Genomic DNA, 21882 nt, shown 5'->3' with positions numbered 1-21882 from the left:
TCACATACAATCATGCAATCATACTGACATGGTTTACCTAAAACCAAACAGACACATGGAGATTCCTAGATATGTTGTTACAAAACTATAGAAACTGCAGTCACACAACCCTGTCAAACACAGATGTGCCTAAGACACAAAAGCATAAAAACCGGCTGCATACAACCATTCACAATCACACAATGATGTATACAGCTAACATCAGACACAGACGCAATCACACACAGCACCATATAAAGCCTACAACCTTTTGTAGTCACGCCACCTGTCACTATCAGTACATAATTTTTTAGTCAGACGTTTGCACAGCTATCAATGTCCAACCTTAGGGGGCGCACTCAGTCAAACATAGACAACATACCAACATGGAATTAGACAGCCTGATAGGGAAAGGCACACAATCTTGCCCAAACATAGACAAATCACCACAGATACACAGAGTTGGTGCACCACAAATGCGTCACACAAAAAAGACAAAAAATTCTGTGCAAAAAAGAATGTAAAAGCCAGTTCAACAGGGCCAGCCCGGTGGCTCCGTGCTCCTAACGCGGAAGGCTGCCGGTTTGATTCCCACATGGGCTAGTGCCAGATGGCTCAGTTGGTTGGAGCGTGGGCTCTCAACCACAAGGTTGCCGTTGGACTCCCGCAAGGGATGGTGGGCTGCGCCCCCTGCAACTAACAACAGCAACTGGACCTGGAGCTGATCTGCACCCTCCACAATTAAGATTGAAAGGACAACAACTTGAGTTGGAAAAGTCCTGGAAGTACATACTGTTCCCCAATAAAGTCCTGTTCCCCTTCCCCAATAAAACCTTTTTTTAAAAAAAAAAAAAAAAAGCCAGCTCAACAAACCTACCAGGATGGCTATAAGCAAAAAAATAACATTTGTTGACAAGGATGTGGGAAAATTGGAACCCTAGTACACTGATGGTCAGAATATAAAATGGTGCAGCTACCATGGAAAACGGTTTGATGATTCTTCACAAAGTTAAACATAGAGTTTCCATATGATCCAGTAATTCCACTCCTAGGTATATACCCAAGAGAATGGAAAGCAGGGACTCGAACAAATACTTGTGCAGATGCATGTTCACAGCAGCATTATTCACAATCGCCAATAGGTGGAGTCAACCCAAATGTCCATTATCAGATGAATGGATAAACAAAACGTAGTCCATCCACACAATGGAATATTATTACTCAGCCATAAAAAGGAATGAAGTTCTAATACGTATTACAACGTGGATGAACTTCAAAAACATGCTAAGTGAAAGAAGCCAGTCACAAAAGTCACATATGATTCTATTTATATGAAATATCCAGAATAGGCAAAGCCATAGAGGCAAAAAGGTTAGTGGTTTCCATGGGTTGGGGGACGGAGGGAATGAGGAGTGACTGCTAACGGGTACAGTGTCTCCTTTGGGGGGTGATGGAAATGTTCTGGGACTGGATAGAGGGGGTGGTTGCACAATTGTGAATGTACTAAATGTCACTGAGTTGTACATTTTAAATGGCTCATTTTATGTTATGTGAATTTCACTTCAAATAAAGCAAAATGGCTGGTTTCCTGGAGAGGAAAGCAGTCTCTCTCTTGGGGAGAGATTTCCTTGGTTTAGGGTAAGGCACTAAACAGGTATGTTTGGCTCTGAAGCAAGAGGATAAGGGTCCAGAGAGAGGCATTTGGCTGGGAGAGAAGGCCGCTGGGATGATGTAGCAGTAGGTAGGAATGATGGATTTCACAAGGCAGCCAGGCTGGAGCTTTGATTTGCGTTTCCTAGTGTGTATGCTGTCATCACCCTCTGACACCCCCTGAGCATAGAGAACTGCAGCACCCACAACAGCTCCAGGGCAGGGAGCTTTGGGGAAAAGGAAGCAGTAGGAGAGAGGCCACGGGCTCCAGGAGGAGGAAGGTGTCCAGAAGAATATGAGTTATGCAGAATCCCAAACATTTCAAGGTGGTGATGGACTCCCTACTGTGTGAGGTGGAGGGTTCAAACCATTTTATTTGGATATTAAGGGCAAAAAAGGGCCTAGAAAGTGGGAGAGTCCAGGGACATCCAGGGCCCAGGCATTTGGGAACACGCAGGCCAGTAATCACATTCAGACACAAACCCACAGTTACTGCCATCACACTCAGTCACAATGTGTGAGGCAGAGCACACTACACACACAACTATCCAGAGTGTCAATGTGGGAAGAAGTATTCCAGAGTGGGCAGGGGCCTGTCCTGGGAATCAGGAGGCTTGGATCCCGGTCCTGGTCGCTGCTCTGCACCTGGCCCAGTGTGACCTTGCGCAAGTCTGTATTGCTTTCTCGGCCTTACTTTTCCCAACTGAGAATGGGTCAGTCATGGTAGATCTATGTCTTTCAGATAAAGAGATGGTCAAGCATGATGCACCCAGACAAATGCACACCACATAAATGCTCTTAAAAGTGACCTAGGTGAGCAAAGCCAACCACTCAGGCATGTGTTACAGTCAGGCACACAATCACACACAACTGCACATAGACCAAACCACACTGACACATATAGTTACACACAATCACATACACAAATATCCAGTAATATTACCACAAACAGCCACACCTAGAGAGAAAATCACCAAAACATAGTCATACACACAGTACCACACAGAATACAATTACACAAGCTTCCAATCACAGACAAGAAACCACAAAGACATTCAGCCACACAGACATTCAAAACCAGCCACAGTTACACAGGCACAAAACCACCTAGTCAACAGCCCAGGCATACTCAGTCCCACTACATACAGATACACAGTCACTCAAGCACAATCACACACACAGATGCACACAGAATCACATAGCACTCGGAATCACGCCAAGTCACACAGTCACTCGCGGCTGCAGTGCTTCCTGGGACAGACTAGCCGACAGGTTGGGCTGAGATCGCCCTCTAGAGCCCAATTCCTCCTCACACACACAAGTACCCCATTACAGGAGACCTCGAGGTCTGGCCTCCTGAGTTCCAGGACTTATTCTTTTCCTGCCTTAGCTTCCTCGTTTAACTCCAGAATCCCTTTGCACACGTCCCCATCAACTGACCAACCAAAAGTGGGCCGAGCCCCCTCTTTGGGCCAATCAGAGCCGGAATACAGCTGGCCAATCGGGTAGGCGCACTCGCCTCTGCCCTTTTCCAGTCCTGCTTCTTAAAGGGGCTAACGTGCCTACGCCTGAGCGCGCCCGCTTTCGCCAGAAGCCTGCCATTGCCTTTTTAAAATGCCGAGCCGCGTTGGAGTCAGGTCCCAGGACGAACCAATGAGAAGCTCCATTCCGCCTCCGCCCCTCCTATTCCGCCCGAGGTCAAAAGCCATCATCTGGTGCTTTGTGGTCTGTGCGGGAAGCCGAGGGGCGCCTGGTAGGGACTGACGAAAAGGGGCGAGGGGCGCAATGGGCCATGGCTGCGGGTGGGTGCCGCTCCATTCTGATGCTTCCGCTCCTCCAGGTCGGGCGTGGCTGCTACGCTCGCCGGACCTCTGCCCACATGGCTCTGAGAGGCGTCTCCTTGCGGCTGCTGAGCGGCGGACACCGCCTGCGCTTCCTGCGCGCTTGGGGCTCGGCAGCGGCGCAGAGCGGTCAGTGCTGGGTCGGGGGTAGGGTGGGGAGGGTGGAACTGGAGGCTCGGGGACTTTCTCGGGTTTATTTTCTCGTCCTGTGTTTGCAGAGAAGGGCGGAAAGACACAGAGCCGACCGGCCAAGTGTAAGGACCTCGCGTCACGCCGTGCTTCTGCGGCCCTTGCCCCACTGTCTGTCTGCCCCGGGTGGGCTTTGTCCCAGGGTCCGAGGGCTGCCGGGGCGGAGAGGCCAGGGCCGAATGCGCTGAGGCAGTGGGTTTCCCGAACAAGGGCCAGCTTGCCAGTTTGTTGTTTGCAACCCATGTTATCCTGGAACTGGATTGGAGTGGAGGATCCTGGGAGAGGAAGGTGCGGTGGTCGATTGGGCTGGGCTGAGTCGAGTCCCTGCTCCCTCTCCCAGCCTTGCGTCCAGTGTTTGACTGGAGGGATCCGCTGGTCCTGGAGGAGCAGCTGACAACAGATGAGATCCTCATCAGGGACACTTTCCGCACCTACTGCCAGGAGCGGCTCATGCCCCGCATTCTGCTGGCCAATCGCAACGAAGGTGCCCAGGCGGGCTGGTGGGCACCTCCACCATACACACCACCTCTGCCTCCTCAGTCGCTGAGGTGGGGGCTCCAGTGGGCCAGAGCTGGCCCTGAACTTGGGCCTCTGTCCCTTTGCAGTTTTTCACAGGGAGATCATCTCAGAGATGGGGGAACTCGGTGTTTTGGGCCCCACGATCAAAGGTAGGGACAAGTTTCTCTCCACGTTCTGCAGCCCCAGCTGTGAGCTGGAAAGCCCCTTCCTTTCCCTGAGTTTGGGTTTCCCAGTCGGTAAAGCAAGGCTTTTGTCCCTCTGACTGGGGATGAAACGAATACATGTTCAAGATAAAGTCAGCTGGACGCCCCCTCCTTGGGCACCCCTATCTATCTTTGTTTCTTGGGCCTCAGGAGTCACTGGTCCCCGCTGGGTCGGTTTTGGCCCCCATTGCCCTATCTCCCCTCCGCACCTCCCTCACCAGGGTATGGCTGTGCTGGAGTCTCATCAGTGGCTTATGGGCTCCTGGCCCGGGAGCTGGAGCGTGTGGACAGCGGCTACAGGTCAGCGATGAGTGTCCAGTCCTCCCTTGTCATGCACCCCATCTACGCGTATGGCAGCGAGGAGCAGCAGAAGAAGTACCTTCCCCTGCTGGGTGAGCAGCTGCCTGCTGCCAGGGGACCCTGGTAGAAGACAGTTCCAATGGTCTAGGACTCGGGTGGGGCTGTCCCCTGAGCCTGCCTTCTGTTCCCCCATCAAGGATAGCACCAGGGGCCACCTGAATCCCTTGCCAGAGTCTGAGCCTCAACCCCACATCTGATCCTGACCATCCCCTCCTAGGTCTCTTTTGACTCTCTCTCTGGCCCTTTCTTACCACCATCATCTCCCTGTCTCCCTCTTGATTTGATTTCTGTCTCCCCCATCCTAGACCAACGTTTAAAATCTTCATTTCTTGACTGGGTTCGTGAGGTCCCACATGAGGAGGCCTCTGGTGACCTTTCAACCTCATCTGTGGCCACTCTCTTGACGCTCTGCCCCAGTCAGACTCAGCTACTTGGAATTCTCTAAGTGTACCACTGGGCCTTTGCATGTCCTTTTCCCACTGCCAGGGCTTCTCTTCTTGCTTAACCCTTTTCACTCCCCTTCAAGACAGTTTAGCTGACTTCTTCCTGACTCCTGTGAGGCCCCACCCCATCATGGCATTATGACTATGGCCCAGGGGTGGGGGGTAAGGGGGCAAGGACTTGTCCCTCCACCAGCATATGGAAGTGCTGTGAGGGCAGGGCCGGATCTGCTTTAGCCTGGCTTGGTTGAGAGGCTGACACTTTTCACTTGAGGGCATGAATGGGGTCAGGGAGCCTTTTAACAATGTCTTGTGCGTACAGCCAAAGGGGAGCTCCTGGGCTGCTTTGGGCTCACAGAGCCCAATCACGGGAGTGATCCTGGCAGCATGGAGACCAGAGCCCGCCATAACCCATCCAGCAGGACCTACACCCTCAATGGGGCCAAGACCTGGTGAGGGATCTGGGTGCCTCGCGTGGGTGGGCAAGGGCAGAGGGGCAGCCGCCAGACTCACTGCCTGTCCCATCCCCAGGATCACCAACTCGCCTGTGGCCGACCTGTTTGTAGTGTGGGCTCAGTGTGAAGATAAGTGCATTCGGGGCTTCCTGCTGGAGAAGGGGATGCGGGGCCTCTCGGCCCCCAAGATCGAGGGCAAGTTTTCTCTGCGGGCCTCAGCTACGGGCATGATTATCATGGACAGTGTGGAGGTGCCAGAGGAGAACGTGCTGCCCAAGGCTTCTGGGCTGGCGGTGAGCAGAAGCCATCTTGGGAAATGATATCAGGTCACATGCTGGTTTACCTTTCTTGGGCAGGCCCCGTGCTGGGGTCCCAGCTGGAGACCAGACAGACATAGTCCCTGTGTACTGCCCCTTTTTGGTGACTATCTTGTTCACAATGGCTCTGCCCAGGACACATATGGGCCTGAACCAGCTTAATCCTTTGGCACATGCACATCTTCCTGTCTCCCTATGTCAGGCCCTAGAGTTGAGCAGCCAATCCAGATCCTAGGACGGGTGGACCTGTGTGCAAACCAAGAGTGAGCTGGCACTGAGCAAGGCCTGTTGTACATGAGCTTCGGTACCAGGGCCTTGTGTGATTTAAACAGCCTCCCTGACTCTTTGAATGTCTGAGTTAAGGGGGTGTCCCCCTACTTCAGAGTTGGTTCTGCACAGACCCTCTCAGCTCCTCCGGGGTGGGACTGAGGCCCCCTCTCAATCCGACAGGGTCCCTTCGGCTGCCTAAACAATGCCCGGTATGGCATCGCCTGGGGCGTGCTTGGAGCCGCTGAGTTCTGTTTGCACACAGCCCGGCAGTATACCCTGGACAGGTGAGTGGAGGCTACCTTGAGAGCTCTTGGGGGCGGGCTCGCATTCCATCCTTTACCTCACTGGCGGCTCCCTGGACCCCACTCACCAGACCTAAGTTCCCTGCTCTGTGAAATGGCCAGGGAAGTCCTTCTGAGCAGTGACAGGCTGAATCAATGACGGGGCCATGGTGAGCTCAGTGGGGCCTAGGGCAGCCTGGGAAGGCTTCCTGGGCCGGTGGGCACCTGCTCTTGAACTTTCCCTAACCTTGCCTGCCTAGGATCCAGTTTGGTGTCCCGCTGGCCAGGAACCAGCTGATTCAGAAGAAGCTGGCGGATATGCTCACCGAGATCACGCTGGGCCTTCACGCCTGCCTGCAGCTGGGCCGCCTGAAGGATCAGGACAAGTAGGGGCTGCTTGTGGGGGAGGAAGAGGACAGCTGTGGTAGGACCCCACGCTTCTGGGCATGGTGGCGGCTGGCCCTGGGATGAAAGGTCCTTCCTGCTGGTGGCCCCTGGGGACCCATCCCTTTTCTCCCTCTTGGCCTTGACGGGCCAGCGCCTGCCCTGCTTGTCCCTTCTTGGGAACTCAGTGTCTCCTGCTATGACTAATGCAGGGAGTCCTCCTCTGGCTGGTTTGCCCAGCGTGTCGGGGTGCCTGGATGCCTGGAGCGGGGTTAGTTCTTTGTAATCAAGGCTTGTTATATGTCTGTGCCATTCCCAGGGCCACCCCAGAAATGGTCTCCCTGCTAAAGAGGAATAACTGTGGGAAGGCCCTAGACATCGCCCGCCAGGCCCGAGACATGCTGGGAGGGAATGGGATTTCTGATGAGTATCACGTGATCAGGCATGCCATGAACCTGGAGGCCGTGAACACCTATGAAGGTGGGAGCTGAATCCTTTGGAGAATGGGGGAGGGTCAGTTGGCCTCACTGTTTGGGGAAGAGGGACAGGGAGGAGGGGTGGAGCCAGCAGACTGGAGCCCTCCTCCCAGCTGTCCCCCACTGGCAGTGTGACCTGGGACAGGTCCCACCCTGTACCCCTCATCTGGAATGGCTCACACTGGGGCCGAGGAGGTGAGGCGTTCTTCAGCCTTTCCTTCAGATGCTCGGGGAGGGGGTGTTACCAAGCCTGCTGACAGCCTCATGGGGCAGCCCGAGTGGGGCACGATGCCCAGTGAGCTGGTGATGCAAGGGAGTGAGTACACACAAGCATCGCCACTCCATGTTATGTTAAGAGAAAAAAGGTAAACCATTTGCAGACTGTTGTTTGCACCTGGCAACTGATTGTGACTCGCATGGGGTCCAGAACCCCTGGCCTCAAAGGAAGACAGTTGTGGAAAAAGTTAATTAAAAAGGGGGAGAAAAAGGACAATCCAGTGTGATCCAGGCAGAAATAGAGGGGCAGGTGCTTGTCTCTTAGGAGGAAAATGGAATGGAGTTAGGTCTTGAGGCAGGTGCAGGAGCTCCCTGGGCAGAGACAGTGAAATAGCTTCTGAATGCTATTCTGAATGGAACATTCTCCAAACTGCAAAAGGGAGGGGTGGGAGACACGGGGACAGGAACGACCCCAAGGCTAAGCAGGGGGGACCTTCAGATTGTTTTAGGAGGTGAGGGACCAAGGAGAGGGACAGTGTCAGGTATGCACTTTAGAAAGCAATCAGAATTATTTTGTTCCATAAAAGGGAGTAACCTCTGCCTTCTGCCCTGTGGGATGTGGGTGGCGGCTTCAGGAAGCGGGTAGCCTCAGCTGGGACAAGTGATTATGTGATGTTTGCTTTCCTTTCCCTCCTGTGGCTGAGAAAGGGCCTGATGTGTTTCTAGAGTCCATCAGAGCTCTCTACCTCCATGGGAAGGAAGCACGGCTGGATTGAAAATCAAACATTTAATGAACTATGTAGGGCTGGGGTGGGGTGAATTTGCCACATGTGGGGGTCACCAAAGCTGTAGCCATGGTGGTGGCTGGACTTGCTGCCTTGTGGGTCTAGCACAAGGAACTTTTTTTTTTTTTTTTCCCAAAATGCATTACAGAACTGAAAAACAATTTTCTCAGTGTGGCCGGAATGGTGGCCTCTGAGCCTTCTCTTAGGGCTGTCACTAAGAGGCGACTCTCCCAGAAGCTGTCAGCATTCGCCATCTTTGTGGGTCTGTTCTTCTTCCAAAGTAGTAGCCTGGAGAGGGGACATGAAGATTGTCTTTAAAGGGAAGTTGTGAACTGTTAAGAATCCAAACTGATTCTATATTTATCTTGTCCAGGCACTCACGACATTCACGCTCTGATCCTCGGAAGGGCAATCACAGGGATCCAGGCGTTCACCACCGGCAAGTGACCACACGTCATCCAGGAGCCCAGATGGTCCCGAGCCCCCTCCCAGGGAGCTGCTGTGAGCTGAGCTTACTCAGAAAGGTGGCAGGTAGAGCCAATTTTTATGGTGGGAGGTGAGAGACTGATTTTTCAATATCAAAATTTCCCTTCTGAAGTCACTCAGATGAGCCCCTTAAAAAGAAGGTGGAACTCTGTACCGACTTTCTCAGATGGAAACAGGTTCCACTTACCTTGGAACAGAAGCTTCTCTTGACAGAGCAGGGAGAGGGAAGGACAGTGACACAGAAGCAACCTCTGTGAGACCCACGGACCTGGTGTCTTACCGAGTAAACCCCACACACACAGCAAGAGTTCCCTGTGTGCCCTCTGACCCTCCCATCTGGGGGATAAGTGCCTTATGCTGGAAGTTGGGGCAGAATAAGGGGGGAAGAGAGAATAATAAAGAGACTGCATGTCTGACCCACAGTGTTGGGTTACATTTACTTGGCACTACCTGAGAAGTCCTTTCAGTCACAGGAAAAACAAATACACGTGGGGGCAGTGAGGTGATCAGATGTGGCGGGGTTTCCTCCCATCCCCAGTGACCTGGCCGATGTCTGCGTCTCTGGCTCTGCTGTAATCAGTAAACTCATTAGGCATTGCCCAGGGCTCAGGGCTCTGGGCGGAGGGGACTTTGTCCTTTCTGTCACCACAGAGCTGGCCACACAGCGGTGGCAAATAACAATGGGCCAGCTTCTCAGCTCCAACATACCACGTTACAGGGGAGCACGGGGGCACAAGAGTGATGGCAGGAACACCTAGAGCTTCTCTGTGTTCGTTACATCCTTAGTTTCTGTGGACGTTTCCTTTCATGTTAGCCCCTACAACTCTCCTCAGGCAGCGAGCCCTGCAGGGGTTAGTCTTACCTCCGGCTGGACGCACAGGTCTTTGTACACAGTCTCCACGCTGTGGCACACTTGTTTGAGCTCTGTTTCCAAATGGCTGATCTTTGCCATTTTCTGGCTGAACTCTTGAAGCTTGTCCTGAATGATCTTGTTGTGGTGATTATAAAGCTGATACATCTTCTCCTCTAGCTTCTCTGTCAGATCCGAAACCTTTTAAACAATGAGACGTGTTCTTGGACAATCGAACCAGAGGCATCACAAAACTTGTATTCTAAGTGGCTAAGATTTCTGCAGTTTATCACATTAAAATGGTAAAAACAATTCCAATGACTGGAGGTGAAACTGCCTAGATTAAAAAGAAAACTTGTTTTAAAGGTAAGATTGCAAAATTATATATATAGTACAGGCTCCACCAGGTTAGGAAGTAAGCACATAACAGAGACTAGAAAAACACAAGCAGCAAAGGGGCTTCTAGGTGGCAGGCTCATAGGAATGTTTTTATGTTTTTTCCTGCTATGTTATACTTTTCTCTACTTCTCTATTTCCTATGCTGTACCAGGGTGTGTACTGGTAGGGTGAGGGGGGGGGCGGGGGGACAGAAAAGTTCAGCCTGTCATCAACAGATGTCCCACTCACAGTTGTGCATTGTGAAGAAGCGTCAGGAACAACCATTAATGTTGGACCTGAATATAACATCAGGCTTTGTTAGACATAAGCCCCGGACATACTGAGGGACCCCTACTTTCCCATCACAAACCATTTGACTTTGGAGGATAAATGGCTGCGTTAACGCAGGCTGTGCCTCAACCCCTTCTCCCACAGCCATTAGCCCTGGTATGAAATAAGGGCGCTGGGCAGTCGAGGCCGATGTGCCTTGGTCCCTCATTCTGACTATCACTCAGGCAAATTATTTCTAAACCTTACTTTTCCCATCTATAAAGTGGGTCCAATCTCTACAGGATTAAGGTGAAATGAGGTACTATATGCAAATTGCCTGGCATCATGCTGGGAACATAACACGCTCACCAGGTTTCATTCCCTCCCCTTTTACCTTTTACCTATGGACACCGCACCCCCTTTGAACAGTGCAGGTGAGTGCGTGTGTGGATCTGTCACCTTGGTCTTCAGGCTGTCCCTGAAGTTGGTCATGAGTGCGTGGTCCTTCTGCCTGCTCTCGTTGATGTTTTCAATCAGCTCCTGGGCCCTCTTCTTCAGGATCTCGATGCTCGAGTCCAGAGAGGAAAAGTAGGGTCCCGACTTCCCTTCCAGCACCATCAGCTGGCGGTTGGCACTGGAGGTGGCTATAGAGGGGCTAGAAACCTGACTTCTGAAAGTACAGGAAACCAAGGTCAGCGCCAAACTCTGCCCAGAGGAGCTATCTGAATTAGCTTGATGGTGGGAGGAGAACACGTGTTGAGTGTCTCCTGTGGGTAACGCTGGCTTATTTCATTCACACAGCCACCCTGAGAGGCAGGGATGGTATCCCCATTGTATAACTGAGAAAACAGACCAGAGGCACACACAAAATCTGTCCAAGTTTCCGTAACAAGATCTGCCTGACTGAAGCACACAGTCCTTTTATGACACCAACTTGCTTTGAAATGAGCATCAATAGTCCTATTTCTATATATCATAGATGCTTTCTTAGTTGGGTCTTCCTATCACCAACCTGCGGCATCCCTTTCCATCCCCTTCTAAACCTTCTGGGTGATGCCTGAAGCCTGCCATCCACCTGGGGCTCGTGTACCTGCATGTCTCCCACCACATGAGGTGGCCTGTCAAGAGTTATTTATGTTAAAAGATTTTTTAAATGCACAAAGAGAAGAGTTATGTTTGTCCCACACTACACAGGACTATAATGATGTAATCCAATTAAATAGCGTGTTAGCCAGTGAAATGGCAAAAAAGTGACAGCCGCCTGATAAAGCTAAACTGAATGAATAAAGGTTAAGTCTAATAAAAGAAAAACTATTAAATCAAGTATGGGGAGACAACCATAGATTGGGGCAAAGACCATAAAAATCTAGAAGGATTCTGCATTCGGATTGCTTGACAGGGCCTGTAAGTTTTTGTCTTTAACAACAACTGGGAATTGCGGGTAATTCATTATAAACAAGGCATATGAAACAAAAGTTGCAATCTGATCAGCAAACCCACTGGTGTTTTAAATTAAGATAAAATGTTTAAGGTAAGCTTTATTTTCTTTTTTTGCTGCTTCTCTGCTTTATCTGATCTGTCAGCACTTTCCATCTGCCAGGCACTGTGTCACTGCATCCTGACGATAAGGCTCTGGGGTCTGTCCGCTCATCATCTTTACTTCATAGCTGAGGGCACTGGCTCAGCCTGATCCCTTTCTCAGGGTCACCAGCCAATTCTATGGCAGAGCTGGGTGTGGCTCCCACATGGCTTGATTCACAGCCTGTGTCCTGCTTCCTCTTAGGTCCTTAGTGCCGCCCTCGCCCTCTGAGGTCCTTCCAACGCTGAGACTCAGAGGTGTCACCACCGCGGTTCTTAAACATACCAGTTCACACCCAGCCCTAAAGTCTCCATGACCGCGAGCCCAGCACTGCTTTACTTAGAAAAACACATCTTGGTTTTCTGAATGTTCACAAAACTATTTTTCTTGGCTTTTTCCTGACTGCCTGAGCTCTTCTTTTTGGCTGAGGATACAAGCACGGTGAAACGCCAGCACACGCGAGCCTGGGTGGCCAGAGCTCTCATCCGCACAAAAGTGCTCAGGCCCGAGGATATGGCTGTGTCCAGGTTCTCGTGTATTCCTTGCCAGATTGCCTCTTGCCTCTGTGCCTTTGCCCCTGCTCTGACACCCATGAGACCTAGCCAGACCACTGCCTCCTGTGAGAAGCCATCCAGGTTCCCCGTACCCATCTCTGTCACTGCTCACGTCCCTATCTCCCCAGAGGGCTCGGTCCCATTTATCTCCACATTCCCAGCACCCAGCACATAGTAAGTCCTCCACTGTTTGTTGACTAAATGAAGGACACCTTCCATCAGATCTATTCCTCCTCTGGCTTTCCATGCAAGTTCATCTGCCTCCAATACAAGACGCTGTGTCCAATGCATTTTAAAAAGGGGAAATTATCTCCAATTGAGGCAGATATTTCTACAGGAAAAATTTATATCAGCTAGAAAACAACAAACCAATTAAAGACTCCATGAACATTCTTGTAAAAAGATGTTTTGCTGTGAGACAAAGGTTTACTAAGGAATTTACAACCTCTAAGCCTGCAATTACTCTTCTAAGGGGAGGGGAGGCAGAGATGATTTCAGACCAGATGTGGGTGGGACACACTGACATTTTAACATTCAGATTTTTGTAATATCTGGATGCATGTGGAGAACACAGTGCATCCAGAGTGTTTCTAAAAGGACAGCCATACTCGGCCAGATGGCTCAGTTGGTTAGAGCACAAGCTCTCCACAATAAGGTTGCCAGTTCAATTCCCGCATGGGATGGTGGGCTGCACCCCCTGCAACTAAAGATTGAAAACAGCGACCGGACTTGTTGCCGAGCTGCACCCTCCACAACTAGATTGAATGACTTGGAGCTGATGGGCCTTGGAGAAACTGTTCCCCAATAAAATATAAATAAATAAATTCCCCAATAATAAATAAATAAATAAATGGACAGCCATATTTTGTATGATGGTGATGGCGCTGGGGGCATAGGTTCAGGAACTGCTTTGATGACCCGTAGGCCTCAAGCACCAACTGCCCTCCTGTTCTAAGCCCGGGGTTCCATCACTTCAGTCCCTGGCTAGTGGCCTCACCTTAGCCCCTTTGCCCTTCAATTCTGTCACACCCACCCACCAAAACCCCAGGCCCTGGCTCTCCACAACCAAGCATGGTCTCTTTTCCCACACTCAGGAATCTGACACTGGAGGAAATCAGACCCTCTGAACAAGGTCACTACAGAGTCCAGCTCTCCATCCTCAGTGGGGTCCTCAGGGCCACTGGGCATCCTGTCTGTGCCCTGGTCACTTCCTCATTCCACCCATCAGCCATCCCAAACCTTTATAATTCTCCCATCCCTGGCCCCATACTTGCCTCCCCTCCCCCAGCAGATACAGTACAGGCCAATAATCCCCTTTACCGCCCCCCATAAATGTATCCACACTGCCCTTCCTTTTCCAAACTCCCAGCCTGGCATGCAGGTAAGGTGCTCTGGGCTCCCAATCCCATCCCCTGTATCTCGCCTTCTTGTATATTTGGCCTCCCCCCCCACCCTGTATGTCACATCGAGTCTCTTGCATTAAAAAACACACAACACACACCCTCTTCCCTCAAACACCACACCTCCCTCAGCCAGCCACCTCCCTTTACTCCCCATCACCACCAAGGTTCTAGAAAGAGATGCCAACACTTTCTGAACGCATTTTCTCACCTCCCACTCGCTTCTCAGCCCACTGCAATCAGTTCTCAAATGAAGCAGCCACTGGCAAGGTCCCCAGTGACACCCGGCAGACACCACCCTTGACTCTTGGCAGCAGATGGTGCTGTTGACCACCTTCCCTGCCATTCCTGACATGTCGTGTCCCCAGGCTCCGTCCTCAGCCTCCCTCTCTTCCCTTTACACCTTCCTTCACGCCACTGCTTTGCAGCCAGGCCTCCCACACGTCCTACCTGCTGGCCTTTCCTGCCAACCCCCGAACCCCCTACCTGTGCGATGCACGGCCTGTCGTTCCCCAAAGGCACCCGTGCAGCTGGGAATGTCCTGGCAGCCTCTTTCCCTACCTGAGTCCTGCCTCGTTTGAGAGTCTTCCCTGGCTGGGTTACAGACACCGGCCTCTAGTGTCACTTCCCGCACCTCAGCCTCTCCTCTAGACTCCAGCGGGGCTGGACCGGGCCTCACCTCATTTGTCTTCATATCCGCGTACCTACCCCTCATGGGAGGAGTGATAAAGGTGCGTCAAGTGAGTGAATGACACCTGAGGGCGTTCATTACCATCCACACTGCCACGTCTCCGCAACTTATCACGCCCACCCCCCACCTCTGCTGGGCCCCAACCACATACCCGACTCCCTCCGGGCCCTCTCCACTTGGCTGCCCCGGAGGCATCTCAAACTCTCCCACGTTTGCACACCAGCATGATCATTTCCCCCCCGACCCTGATTTCGTCCTCTCTTCCCCCTCTTACCCCCCGCCCCCCCGCACCAAAAGCCACCTGGTTCCCAAGCCAGAAACTTAGCAGTTAGCCTGGAGCTTGGCTTGTCCCTGTCCTACTATATCCTGTCACGAAACCCTCTCATTTCTCCCTCTTTAATCTCTCTCAAATCTATCATCTCTGCATCTAACCGTTTGCGACCCTAAGCCTATTACTTCTCACCCGGGCCCCAGTGACCGTAGAACGCAATCTAATGTCCCACTTCTGCTCCGTAGCCTTCGAGAGCCCCCCCAGCCACAGGATCAAGTCTAAATTCCCTAGCACAGCACCCACGGCCTTCCAGGGCCCTGGGCCTCCACCCTCCTTCCAGCCTTATTCTCTTTCCATGCTCCACTCCCAGCAATTTGGAACCTTCCAGTTTCACCAAACCCATCAGCCTTTGTCTGAATTGACTTTCCCTTTCTGCCAATTTTATGAGGCAACATTCAGAGCTTCCGCTAGTGCACCCACATGGCACCTTTGCCTACTGTTCATAACGCTCCCCGATTATTCGTGTCGGTTCCCTCCAGGGCACTGTGCAGGCTTGGGCCAGGGGGACAGCACTCTACTCAAACCAAAGCTGTCACCAACGTTTGCTGAATACCTAAGTGAACAAACTACATCCTGAGAGAAGCTGAGTGTAACATTCCTACTCACAAGCCTCCTGGACCCACAGTTGCCGTGTTGACCTGGCGGTGTAAGGATACTGAAATTAAAATCAATGATGGTACCAGGTGCTTCTTTTTCTGTAATTGCTCACAACCTGCTTGAGCTGCTAACAGTTCAAAGTTGCTCCTTTCTCAGGCTCTGGGGATGAGGCTGGAATGGGTCTTCCAGGCAGCTATGCAAATGGTGAAAAATCATTTGAATTCGGCTCATTCAAATTTCATTGTGGGACAAAGGCCTGCATCAGATGTCTGCAGAGAGCCTCTTGATTTTTTCCAACCTCTCCTTTGGGGATTTACTCTTTTCCATTTCATTTTTCTTAATACTCAGCAGCTGCATATTCATCAGGATGCTAATAAATCAGAGGCTTCCCTGGGCCTGCATTCACCAATTAACTTTAATAAACAAAATGCACGGTGTCCTCTCCGCTGGCTTCCCCCTTTCCCAGGGCCTGCTTCTGTTGCCAAACCCTGGATGGAGGCCAGGGAATGGAAGTCGGCCCAACACAGCAGCTCGGGCGGTGGGGGATCAGAGTGGGGGCTTTGAACACATCGCCATGCTCATCTATTACGGTCTGTCCTTTTAAGGAGTCCCTAATTCGGCTGTGAGGATTAGGACATAGCTCCCGAGCAGGGACCCACGCTGGCAGGGGGCCGCGGGAACTGCAGAGGAAATGGGTCTAAGCGAAGAGACCATCTGTTTGCTCCAGGTAAAGCTGTGATTGGCAGGTATGTGAGCCAGCACCGCCCGCTGGTGCCCGCTGGTGGGGCCCTCCCTCTGTGGCCTCTAACAGATATACAAGTAAACAATCCGCCAACCACTTATGACCACCGCAGGCAGCAGTCCCTGGAGGACAGGCAACCTAATCAAACATTCAAAGAAGAACACAACAGAATCTCCGGTGTGGACAAAAAGAGGTTTTGCTGAAGTACAGCCAGCAAGGAGGAAGGTCTGAATCAAAGCCGCTGAGCCAGTCCTCACCGACTCTGCTTTTCTCTCCTGAAACATGTTCATATTTTAATCATGTTGCTGAGTGTCTGCTACACTGGTTCTCATCCATCTGTTTTTCGGCCCAAAGCTCTTATGGGACTCCTTGAAACCTCACAATGATTTGCAATTGTGTTTGTTCACCATTTAGATCCGGGTCTAAACATGCTATTTGCAGGAAGATATTATCAAACAACAACGTCAGTCATTTCCTTCTTTTTTTCTGGTCTCCACCCGATAGCACACAGTTGGAAACCATCCCACCCTGTAGCCTGGAATCTGGGAGGTAAGGGGAAGCTGGCGTTTGGCCTAGAGTCCTCAGGGCCCTGGCCTCCTGTCACTCTCTCCCCAGGTGATGAGCTCATTCACCTCACAGCTGCCACCGAAACAGTGACTCCCACAATGCCATCTCGAGCCCCTGGCCCACCCTGAGTTCTGTGTCAGAAAGTCCCACTGTATCCCAGACATGTTCACGTACATGTCTCCAGCCACTGCTCAACAAGAGCAAAATGGGACTTGTGCTTTCGCCTCTGCCAGTGAAAGTACCACCTGCTGGAAACCACCCGAAGCCAGAAAGCGGGGAGCCAGTGGTGTACTGGTCAGCACTTAGCAACTGGCTCCCTGGGTGGGTAGAGGGAGAAGAAAACCCCAATTGCCAATTTCCATGGTGCAAAGACTCCCACTATAGCCAATTTCAAGTTACCAATATGAAGTCGCTAAATGCCAGGTTGAGAAGAGATGTGTAGAACTAGCTCTTGAGAGCTGGTAGAGCCACCTCCAGCATACCAGGACCACAGCATACCAGGATCCGGGTATCCCTGCTGCCAATCACGACACCTGACATGCCAGCCTTCTCACTGTTTTGTGAGCACACAAACCAGGAGACATGCTGGATGCATGCCCTTCCTCATGCCTCACTAAATGACACCCCCCACAGAGCTTCTCTCCATCTGCCCTGCTAGATGCCAGCCCCCCAGGAGCCTCCCACCTGATCTCCCCACATCCACTCATGACTCCTCCCGCCCATTCTACACAAAGTGGCCCACTGTCTTTTTATAACAGGAACTTGAGCATGTCTTTTCTCTGATCCATCATTTCCCCTCCTAGGTGTCTACCCAAGAGAAATGAAAACACATGTCCACACCAAAACTTATACATGGACGTTCATAGCAACATTACTCACAAGGGTCAAAAAGTGGAAGCGATCCAAATGTTCATCAACTGATGACGAGATAAATAAAATGTGGCAGATCTACAATATGGAATATTACTCAGCTATACAGAGGGATGAAGTTCTGATACCTGTTACAACAGAGATGAGCCCTGAGGACACTGCTCAGTCAAAGAAGCCCGTCACAAAGGACCACGCAACTATATGATTGCATTGATATGGAATCTCTAGCAGAGGCAAATCCATAGAGACAGGAAGCATTGTAGTGGTTGCCAGGGGTTGGGGAGGATGCAGGGATTGGGGGTGATGATGGTTAAGGGGTGCAAAGGTTTTTTCAGGGTGATGAAATGTTATAAAGTTGACTGTGGTGATGGTTGCACAGCTCTGTGAATATACTAAAAACAACTGAATTGTACATTTTAAGTGGGTGAATTGTATAGTATCTGAATTATATCTCAATAAAGCTGTTACCAAAAGAGTCCTCAGGATAAAGTCCACAGCCAATGAAACTCCCTGTGACCTGGCCCCTGTGACCCGGCCCCTGCCAAGCCCTCCAGCCTTCCCGCCTCAGCCTAACTGGCTGCCTTCAGCTCCCTGAACAAGCACAGGGCCTTTGCATAAACTCTTCTCTCAGCTCCCCGCGCACTCAGCACCCATTCGTCCTCACCTTCTGATTCAGCATTGCTTCTTCAAGGGCGCTGTCCCTGGCTCCCCATCAGGGCTGGCTGCCCACAAGGGAAATGTTTTCTCAATGCCCTGATCTCTTCCATGTCAATACTTGTTCAATATCTCTCTTCCCTTCAGGTGGAAGCACCGGACAGACAGAGAGTGTCTGTTTGGTGGAACCCGGGTATCCCTGCTGGCAATCACAATGCCTGACACACTGGCCTCCTTGTTGTTTTGTGAGCACACCCAGCTTATTCCTACTTCAGGGACTTTGTACTCTGCCGGCATGTTTGGGTCCCCAGATGCCTCCTGGCTTGATCCTTCTCATGTGACCTCCTTAGAGATCTTCTTCAACTACTCTAAACTCCTTGTCACTCTAGTCACTTCTTACTCTGCTTTGTTTCCTCACAGCACTTGCCACCCGTTTAAACCACATTCTTCTTCTTTTTAATTGTCTATTTCTCTTTTAGAAAGTCAGCTTGGCAACAGACTCAGAATAGCTAACACAATACTGAAGAAGAACAAAATCAGAGGACTGATGCTATCCAACTCCAAGACTTACTATAAAGCTACTGGGGAAAGAACAGACAATAGATCAATGGAACAGAAGAGAGCCTAGAAATAGACCCACACATATATATATAGTTAACTGATCCTTGCAAAGAAGCAAAGAAAATTCAATGCATAAAGAAAAGTCCTTTCAACAAATAGTGAGGGAACAATTGGACATCCACATGCAAAAAACTGAAGCTAGACAGACCTTACACCTTTCAAAATAATTAACTCAAATGGATCATAGATTTAAATGTAAAACACAAAACTATAAAATTCCTAGACAATTACATAGAAGAAAATCTAGGCGACTTTGGGTTTTGTAATGACTTCTTGGATATAACACCAAAAGAAAAAAATTTGATAAATTGGACTTCATTAAAATTAATAATTTCTGCTCTACAAAAGATACTGTTAAGAGAATGAAAAGACGAGCCACAGACTGGGAGCAAATCTTTGTAAAACACATTATCTGATAAAGGACTGATATCTAAAATATACAAAGAACTCTAACAACAGTAAGAAAACAACCCGATTAAAAAATGGGCAAAAGATCTGAACAGACACTCCACCAAAAACAAATACAGATGGCAAATAAGCATAGAAAAAATGTTCAACTTAATACCTCATCAGGAAACTGCAAATCAATACAACAATGAGATACCACTATACCACCTATTAGAATGGTGAAAATCCAAAACACTAACACCACCAAATGCTGGTGAGGATGTGAAGTAACTGGGACGGGAATATAAAATGGTACAGCCATTTTTGGCAGTTTTTTTACAAAACAAACATACTCTTACCATATGATCTAGCAATCGTGCTTTTTGGTATTTACCCAAAGGAGTGGAAAACTTAGGTGCACACAAAAACCTGCACATGAATGTTTATAGCAACGTTATTTATAACTACCAAAATTTGGAAGCAACCATGATGTCCTTCAATAGGTGAATGGATAAATAAACTGTGGTACATCTATAAAATGGAATAGTATTCAGTGCTGAAAAGAAATGAACTATCAAGAAATGAAAAGACATGGAGGAACATTAAGCACATACATATTACTAGTGAAAGAAAGTCAGCTCCAAGAGAGCAGCGATTCTGTTCACTGCTGTATCCCCAGTCTGGTCTGGCCAAAGCCAACCCTCAATAAATATATGGTGAATTAATAAATGTCCAAGACAAAACCTTTTTTTTTGTCATCCCTGACACTGCTCTTTCTTTCACTCCAACATCTAATCCATTAGCAATTTCTGTCAGTTCTAGCTTCTTAAATATATCCAGAATTTAAACACTTCTCACCACCTCCATGGATCCACCATGGGTTAAATCAGAATCGTCTTGCACCTAGATCATTCCAATTGCCTCCTCACTGGTTTCCAGGCGTCCACTCCTGCCCTAACAAACTATTCTCTACACAGCAGCCAGAGGGAGCCTTTAATACTGTAGTCCAGAGGACTGCAAACTTCAGCTTTCTGGGCCCTATCCTCCAAGTTGCAACAATTTAACTCTGTGGAAGCGGCCACAGTGTGGTGGTATTCCAAAAAAACTTTATTAACAATAGTCCATACCCTGCTATAGTCCTTTCATGTCAGTCCTCTATTCCAAACCTTTTCATGGGTAATTAATATCCAAAGTCCCATTACCTGTCTGACTGTATCTCTTACTGTCTCCCTCTTACTCGCGCTGCTCCAGCACAGTCCTCCTTCCCAGCCTTTGCAGCTGCTGTTCCTCTGCCTATAGCATAGTTCTCCCTATCTGCATAATTCAATTGTCACCTCCTCCATGAAGCATTCCCTGCCCCTCCTCTGATCTAAATTGGCTACTTGTCATTCTTGCCTTGTTTTCTCTTCCCCCATACCACTTAGCATCTACTAACGACTATATATTCCTGAATTTACAATGTCTCCTCTAGAGAGTGTAAGTTCACTGCTGTGTCCCCAGCACAGAGGCCCGAGACAGGCACATGAAAGATGCTCAACCAGCACTGAAACAAAGGCGCCAAGAGCACACAATGGTAGGGTCTTGGGGAAGAAACGGGTTAAAGAGAAAGACCCAGGGGCCTGTTTAGACCCGTTGGGCCGGGGGCTTCCTCACCTAGCTGGCCCCCGACCAGCTTCCTCTTCGCAGCTCTCCTCGCCCTGCTGTTGCTCCTTGCTCTCCCCCAACGGCTGTGGCTCTTGGTCCTTGCACTCTGCGTGTGGCATGTCCACCTGTGGGCACAGCCAGCACTTGAGAGACTGAGAGATGGAAGGAGGGAGGGTGACAAGTGGCCAGATCCCCTCCTCCCGTCCTGGGCACCTCCGTGGGACACTGCGACATGGTAGGGACCCACAGAAGAGTTGGGCAGAGCTGGGGTGGGCACCACGAGGTCGGGGCCGTGGGGTGAGGGAATCCTGCTCCTGGAGCGCAGGGCAGAGGCGGAGTAACTTGGAGGGACCGCCGTGAGGGCAGGGACTCCGCGAGGGGCGCTGTGGTGCCCGGGCTCCTAACTGGGGTATGTGTGGGCTTGAGTCCTTCAAGGAAGTTAAAGAGGGAAGAGAGAAAGAAGAAGGAAAGAAACGGGTGCGGTGTATGGGTGTCTGAGCCCCTCTCTACACTGCTCCTGCCACGCGCCATGCGTGGATGTCTGTGCTTCTGACACTGCTGTCAGCGCGTCAGTCACACCGTCCGCCTATCAGTCAGGGCCCAGTCGGTCAGTCAGGAAATCAGGGCCCGGACAGGCGAGGGGTGGCCCCGATAACAGGACAGGAGACAAGCAGCCGGCCTCGGGTACGTCGCGAAAGCTCGAGATCGCGGCCGTTCCCTGTCCGCCTGCCGCCGCGCGAAGGAAACAAGCGCCACGTACCCCCTGTCGCTCCATCCCGCCTTTTCCCGCCTTCTCGTCTGCGCCCTCTGCGCACGCGCCGCCCACGCACGTGCTGCGGCGCGCTCCTGGCCCCGCCTCTTTTGGGTTGTATGCGCGCGCAGCGGGGCGGGGTTGG

At 50.6% G+C, this 21882-nt stretch overlaps 2 protein-coding genes across 2 annotated transcripts; one reads left to right on the top strand and one right to left on the bottom strand.

Annotated features, from left to right (window-relative positions):
• Window positions 1-3237: 3237 nt before the first annotated feature.
• GCDH (glutaryl-CoA dehydrogenase) lies at window positions 3238-9273 on the top strand. Its single transcript, XM_033134278.1, has 12 exons — window positions 3238-3382; window positions 3470-3599; window positions 3689-3724; window positions 4000-4143; window positions 4265-4327; window positions 4603-4773; window positions 5504-5633; window positions 5713-5929; window positions 6404-6507; window positions 6765-6890; window positions 7208-7368; window positions 8739-9273. The coding sequence occupies exons 2-12, from the start codon at window positions 3509-3511 to the stop codon at window positions 8810-8812; spliced, it is 1317 nt and encodes a 438-aa protein (XP_032990169.1). The 5' UTR covers window positions 3238-3382; window positions 3470-3508; the 3' UTR covers window positions 8813-9273.
• Window positions 8494-21817, bottom strand: SYCE2 (synaptonemal complex central element protein 2). Its single transcript, XM_033134279.1, has 5 exons — window positions 21747-21817; window positions 20996-21111; window positions 10809-11019; window positions 9714-9902; window positions 8494-8653 (listed from the first exon to the last, which is right to left on the bottom strand). The coding sequence occupies exons 1-5, from the start codon at window positions 21759-21761 to the stop codon at window positions 8606-8608; spliced, it is 579 nt and encodes a 192-aa protein (XP_032990170.1). The 5' UTR covers window positions 21762-21817; the 3' UTR covers window positions 8494-8605.
• Between the last annotated feature and the right edge of the window lie 65 nt (window positions 21818-21882).

This window comes from Rhinolophus ferrumequinum, chromosome 18 (assembly GCF_004115265.2).
Source record: "Rhinolophus ferrumequinum isolate MPI-CBG mRhiFer1 chromosome 18, mRhiFer1_v1.p, whole genome shotgun sequence".
NCBI classification, from domain to species: Eukaryota; Metazoa; Chordata; class Mammalia; order Chiroptera; family Rhinolophidae; genus Rhinolophus; species Rhinolophus ferrumequinum.
The sequence above is the reverse complement of the archived record's forward strand: the minus strand, read 5'-3'. Positions and strand labels throughout refer to the sequence as shown.

Bases quoted from the DNA above. Each gene is read 5' to 3' on its own strand.
- GCDH (XM_033134278.1), top strand. From the start codon at position 3,509: ATGGCTCTGAGAGGCGTCTCCTTGCGGCTGCTGAGCGGCGGACACCGC. The intron at 4,144-4,264 runs GTGCCCAGGCGG...GTCCCTTTGCAG, and splicing joins GCTGGCCAATCGCAACGAAG to TTTTTCACAGGGAGATCATC. The intron at 7,369-8,738 runs GTGGGAGCTGAA...TATCTTGTCCAG, and splicing joins GGCCGTGAACACCTATGAAG to GCACTCACGACATTCACGCT.
- SYCE2 (XM_033134279.1), bottom strand. The intron at 9,903-10,808 runs GTGACAGATCCA...ATTGTTTAAAAG, and splicing joins GGGACAGCCTGAAGACCAAG to GTTTCGGATCTGACAGAGAA. The intron at 8,654-9,713 runs GTAAGACTAACC...TCCCCTCTCCAG, and splicing joins ACCTGTGCGTCCAGCCGGAG to GCTACTACTTTGGAAGAAGA.